General features: G+C 59.5%; 1 protein-coding gene across 1 annotated transcript; it reads right to left on the reverse strand.

The window, feature by feature from the left end:
- Positions 1-3,142: 3,142 nt before the first annotated feature.
- On the reverse strand, positions 3,143-5,171 carry LOC129656493 (uncharacterized). The gene is made up of 3 exons (XM_055587123.1): positions 5,138-5,171; positions 4,586-4,930; positions 3,143-4,328 (listed from the first exon to the last, which is right to left on the reverse strand). The coding sequence occupies exons 1-3, from the start codon at positions 5,169-5,171 to the stop codon at positions 3,706-3,708; spliced, it is 1,002 nt and encodes a 333-aa protein (XP_055443098.1). The 3' UTR covers positions 3,143-3,705.
- Between the last annotated feature and the right edge of the window lie 1,217 nt (positions 5,172-6,388).

Raw genomic sequence — 6,388 nt, forward strand, 5'->3', positions numbered from 1 at the left:
AGCCCCCTGCAGGCTAATGGGCCGAGACTGAGAGAGGCCCCTCCACCTACTATTCTCGGATTTTCTGAGGAGCTTAATGTTGGGGGTGGGGTGCGGCGCAAAGAAATCAGGCGGCTGGAGTTTTGTTTTGTTTTGTTTTAAGGCAGCAAAATGCGTCAGGGGAAGAACGGGAAGATGAAAAGGGCCGATTTTTGTTTCTCCTCGAATCCCATCCAGCGTGTGATCTGGAGCACAGGCTGGCTCAGGGGAGGTCTGACCGCAGGCCCTGGGAATCGAACTGGCAGGATAATCGCTTGATTCTCCGCTTCCTTTCCAGCAAAGATGCAGCTGGAAAGCCAGAGAAAACGCAGGAGACCTGGACGGACCCGGAGTGGAGCGGCGCACCAGTCGGCCGCCAGCACGTTTCCGCGTCTCACCTGCCTGGAGGAGCCGGCCCTACTCGCCTGGTTTGCCCCGGGTCCGGAGGCCCGCAGGGACGAGTTGGGCCGCTCCAGGATCATCGAGACCCAGGCCTGGCCAGCCCGGAAACAGAGACTGCAGAGTCTCCGCAGAGCCACAGCTCCAGGGTCAGGTCTGGGCCTCCGGCAGCTGGTGGGGTGTCTTGCTGACTTGGAGACCCCAGATCCTACTTTGTGCACAGACAGACCTATGGATAAGTAGGTAAAGGGCCACGCAGCCACAGGGACTCAGACAACCCTGATGCATAGAGCTGTGGGAGCTGGAAGGGGCCTCCAGACCCCGTGGGCTCCAATGACCTAGGGACACACCGAAGCAGCGCCTGCGGCAGCGGTAAACCATTTGCAAGTAGTAACTCCGTCTGGGAAAATGCACTCTGGCCAAGTGACGGCAGATCCAGGGGACTCTTCCCTGCCACTGCCAGAAACCCAGCTTAAGTTGGAAGAACAGACGGGCCAGAGCTGTGATCCTGGGACTGTGTGAGCTGGGATGTCCACCCATCCGGCAGCACTGGGCCGAGTCAAATAAGTTGTTGGAAGAGCAGAGGGGTGACTAAGTGGAAGGACAGCTCGCTGGATGGCGGGGGAGGGGGGGTGGGGGTGGGGAACAGAACAGGATAACGGAGAGCCCAGCTCACCCGTCTTACCCAAGGGGAAACTGAGGCGGAGGGAGGAGCAATGACCCGCCTGAGGTCAGAGATTAGGGTACTCACTGCAGGACGAAGGTCCAGACCAGACCACACGCTTAGCTCGCCACTCACCGTCCCCCCAGTACCCCTCCCTAAACCGCCCGCCTACTCAGTAATGGGCTTTGGCGGGCGGCGGGCGGCGTCGCCCGGGGCCTTGATTAGATATTTATTGCTGTCATTTACATGGGCACCGCAGGGCGGCCGAGCGGGACTGTGAGAAGCGGAGGGGAAAGGAGGGGGAGAGGACTGGGAACTTGGGGAAAGTGGGGGTTGGCTCCACCAAGACCAGAGACTTCCTGGAAGGGGTGAGAGGCCGTGAGTGGCGATTCCCCAGGCTAGCAGTGGGAATGGGGGTGGGGGGAGCAGAAGCGAGGGCAGGAGTTATGGACTGAAGCCCATGGGCTGAAACGGTTGAGGAGAGAAGTGGAGCTGTTGGGCCTCAGATGGGTGCCCTGGGAGTGTCTTGTGTGATATGCCTGAGTGTTCGTATGAGTTCAACCTGTATATGTACAGCAGTGTCTGTCTAAGGAGTTTTGTGAGTGTGTGTCCAGCAGATTTACCTGTGTGCCCCTATGTGTATGGTTCTCTACCTATGTGACTTCTCACCTGGGTGTGTCCTTGTTAGCCACCCATAGTTCAGGTAACACTAACCCATGCCTTTGACTCTGGGTGGTGGTCAGCTGTACATGTGTGTGTGTCCCTGTGTGTCTGTCCATCTGGATGGCTACAAAATGTGTGTGTACAGGACTAGCTCAGAGATTGAGGGGGAGTTTCTTCCCCTCCTTCAGATTCTGCAACCTATAGGCACGTCCGAGTGCTCTAACCACCAAACTCAATTGGGTATTTTTTCGGAACCCAGGTTTAAGGGTGGTAGGCTCATCCTCCATTTCAGACCTGACAGGGCCAGAGTATTGTCAGTTCAGGGTCCTCTGGAAGCTTTTGTTTCTGAAAGATTCACTAAGCGGCTTGTGATGGGATGTATGGGGCCAGGTCTCCAGAGCCAGTTCTGTTCGCATCGGATCAGAGAAACGGCTCCAGTTTCAAGACTACACAGGACTCTGCATGTGAAAGTGGTGGGCACCAGTGCAGGGATTCTCCCAAAACTCACCCTTCACCCTTGAAGCTGACTGGCCAGCCCGAGGTCCGGTGGGGCCCATGTGGAGGCCCGGGTGCTCACCTTTGAAGCCACCTTCGCCCAGGGCGGGTTTCCTTTCCTATGCACTTTTGCTCTCTGTTCCACTTTCTCCGCAGAGTCTGTGTGGCTGCATGGTTCCCGCTTCCCAGCAGGATTCATGCCCATAACATCTGAGGGGGTGGCGGAAGCTGTTTACCCCCATCCTGAGTAGTGAATCCCTGCCTCTTGTCCAGAGACTGTATCTGCCCCAGCCACGGAAATTTGAACCAATTATTCGGATAATTTGCTCTCACTGGGCAACAAATTTAATTTTTTTTCTGACCTCCTACACGCACATGAGCACAGCTGGTTTGCAGAGAGAGGACGTAGGAACCAAATTCACCGACCCTTTGGTCAGACTGTCTTCTCCTTTGGGGGAAGACTGAGGATGAAGAGAAGTGAAACGCAAATCCCTGCAAAATTGAAAACAACTCTTCAGCCCAGTCCACCTAAAACTAATAGGCAACAAGACCTCCTAGAAGATGCTGGGTCCGGCCAACCCGCCTGCAGTGCATAGGTTCCAGAGCTGCATTAAGAAAGACACCGGGCCACCCAGCCGTCGGGACTGCAAACTGGGAACCTATGCAATTTCGCAGCTGCGGCGCAAACAGCCTCCAGGATGCCAACCGGGCCACTCCTCCGGCCAGCTCGCAAGGCCGATCCAGGCAGTAAAGCCCTCTGCTCTCCCCGACGTCCTTAACCCAGGGCCACCTCAGAAAACCAGCCCTAGCCCGATCGACTCCGTGCCTTTGCAGAATTTTCTAAAACGAAAAAGATAGTCCCATGCCCTGGGCGGACCAGCGCTCGAGGCTCCACGGGTTCACTACTTTGGGGGATTCGAAACAGGAGCAAAGGGTGGAAAGGGCGCAGATTCCCGCCTCCTCCCACTCCCCAATGCGGGACTCCCTCATCGGACAAACAACGAACCTGAGGAACACACACACACACCACCACCACCACCACCACCAGAATCAGGGCAAGTTCAGGCCCCATATCTGGGGCGAATTTAGAGGAGGAGAGGTTCCGCTCGGCCCCTAAGCGCACCACCAGGGCCGCAGCGGCCCCTGCGGAGAGCCCGGAAACTCCTGATGGACGAGAAAGTTCAGCCGGCAGAGTCCGGGACACCGCCTGTCCCCGTCCAGAACTGGGTCACAGCTACCCGCCATGGGAGGCCCAAGGAGGAGAGTCCCTGGCAATGCCCCCTGCCCCTTGACAGCTTCACCCGAAGCACCACGAAGAGGCTCCGGGTGCTGGCCCCAGCCTGCCGTTCCACACGTAGCTCACCCGACGCACGCCAGTCGAGGCCGCGGAGGCAAAACGAATTCCAGGGGACTAGGCCCGCTGCGCCCCAAACACCCACCTGGGGGACTCCAGCCCTAGGCTGCATTTACGAGGACAGAAGCTGGCTGAGCGCTGAACCACCCCCAACCGGAGAATTCTCGCAGAATCGCAGTCCGGAGAGAAAAGGCTCACTCGCCGCGGGTGGAGTGTGAACCAGGGACGCGCAGCCCGGACCGATGCAGGATCCCGGGCAATGCCCGGGGCATCGGGCGGTTCGCTGGGCGGCGTGGATGCGGAAGCTGGGGAGGTGTGGGGGCGACCCCTGTGCTACCCCAGCGGGGACCTGGGCTGCGGGCCGTGCCCCCTCCCCAGTCCTGGCCCCGGGCTCCGCGACGCCCCGAGGCCGCATCTGCTCCACATTACCCCCGACCACCTCCTCCCCGCCCCCCTCCAAACTGAGAAGGATTTGTCTCCGCTTAATATCCAAACCTTTTTTGTATTTATTTTTTTTCAGGGGCGAAGTAATATCTTCCAAATGAGGCAAAACCGTGACCGATCCGAAGCGTTCTCTGCGGGTGCCTGCGTCTCCGCGGGCCGAGGCTTCCGTCTGGGCCTCCGCGCGTTTCTGCCCACGGCTCTCTCTTTTCCCTCTTTCTGCCTCGGAATTTCGAATTCTGCTTTCGGTCCGGCTCCTTGGGCTGTTCCCTCTCTCTGCCTCCGTCGTCAGCCCTAGGTATCACTCCCTCCGTTTCACCCTACGCGTCTCCCGATCTCTCCCTGCCTCTGTCTCCCTGGCCTGTCCCTCTTTCCTCTCTGTCCCTTCGCAGTCTGTTTGTCCGTCTCCAAGTCCCTGGCCCCAAGCAAACTTTCCGGTCCTCCCGGCGGATCGGGAACTGCAGGACCACTAGAGTGGTGGCGGTCCCCAGAGTTCGCCCGCGTCCTCCCCGTCCCGGCGCCCCAGCCCAGCTCGGCCCCGCCGGCCGTACCCGCTCGCACCTGGTCTCCCAGGCCCGCGCCGCCGTCGCCGCTGCCATCTACGCGCGCCTCGGCCGGGGCTGGAGTTTTAAACGGCGTTTCCCGGGCGCCCCGCGCGGGCCCACGCGTTCCCCAATGGCCCGGGTGGCTGCCAATCACGCGCCGCTCCCGCCCCCGCCCCCGCCCCGCCCCGCTGGTGCTGCAGAGCGGCTCTCGGCCTAGACTGCCAGGGTCCGACCGTCCGTGGGTCGGTGGGCTCCAGCCGCGTCGGTCACCTCCTTCGAATCTCCGAATCTCCGTCTCCCGGTCCCCGGATCTCTGCCTCTCTCGGGTCTTCAGAAGCCGTAGGCCAATCCCTAGGGCGAGGAGGAGTCTTGAGAAACCTTCCCCTTTAAAAGCCTAACCCCGCGGCTGGACGCTTAGCACCAGACAGGGTCAGCAAGTGATGGCCTGGGGGTGCCCTGACTGACTCACACGCTCACCGTCTCTCCAGGATCGGTCCCGAGCTATGCATGCGCACACACCACACACACTTCTCTCTCCCCCTATCAGCCTCGCACTACCCGCAGCCTTGTCACCACCGTGCCGCCATGCCATCACGCCACCCCACAACAGCGATCAGAGCTCACCGCCCACACTCTCAGCCCATACACAGGACTGCGTTCCTAGCAGCTGGTCACCTGTCTGTCAGTTGGAGGCCTTTTAGAGAGGCTGCTGGCCTGAGACTCAGCTTCACACGAAGCTCACCCACCTGTCTCAAGGGCAAGGGACACCCGGTGCCTGGCCTACATGGGGAACACCTTGGGCCTGGGATCCTCCCGTGCCTACTAGCGCCTCACTCCCTCCAGGCAGGACCAGTTCACAGGAAGACATGTTCTGGCCTGGCAGTGAGCAAGGCCGGCCTCCTGAAAGGTGTGCCAGAGGGGCAGGTTAACGCCCACACTGCTGGTGCTGTTGGAGTGGCAAGGGCCTGCACTAAGACTGTGTGTGTGGCTGCTCTATGTGGAGGTGACTGTCGAGTGCTTGGCCAAGGGTGGGTAGGGTGGGGGGTATGCTGCGTGTGCCCCTGTATAGTGAATTCTGTGTGGGCTGCCTTTGGGCACAGTGGCAGCGACTGTGAGTCACACGTGGACTGTGTCCTTGTGACCTGTGCCCTGTGACCACAAGTCCACCGTGGAGTAACCATGGAGCCTCATACAGCTCTAAGTCCTTGTGTGGGTATCACCAATCCTCATGCAGATGTGAGTTCAAGCATGGTTGTGAATGGCTGAGTGCAGGATGGACACAGGGCAAGCCCAGGGTCTGACACTCAGGGCAGGGCAGCTGGACCCTGACTCTGGCATTCCCTCTGGTCTGTGAGTGACACTTCTGAGTCTCGCTCCTGGGAGCTGGTTGCTTCCTTGGGGGCAAAGGCATGGAGATGCAGGAGGTATTGACTGGCTGATGCTGCCAGTAGATTTTAGAGTTCTGGCCTGGGTGGAAGAGGTCAGGAATTTTGGCCTGGGTGGGCCAGAACGGGGCACAGACTGATTTGAGGGTCGATCCCCAGGCAGAGTTAGGGACTGAGCGCCTCAGAGTGGGGCGGGGAGCAGTGGGCCTCAGAAGAGAGGGGAGAGGAGGGGGCGGTAAGAGGATTAGGCCGCTTAGACCCTTCTCTCCCACCAGGATCCCCCACCCCCACCCCCAAGCTCCAGAAAAGATTTCTTCTGCCAAAGCAAAACCGTTTAGGCTCCATTTAAAGGGACAAGAAAGGTGGAGGCGGGGGCTTTAAATAACCTTTTAATTTCCCTTCAGGGATCTGGCCCTGTGAGGGA

Source organism: Bubalus kerabau, chromosome 6, assembly GCF_029407905.1.
Source record: "Bubalus kerabau isolate K-KA32 ecotype Philippines breed swamp buffalo chromosome 6, PCC_UOA_SB_1v2, whole genome shotgun sequence".
Lineage (NCBI taxonomy): Eukaryota > Metazoa > Chordata > Mammalia > Artiodactyla > Bovidae > Bubalus > Bubalus kerabau.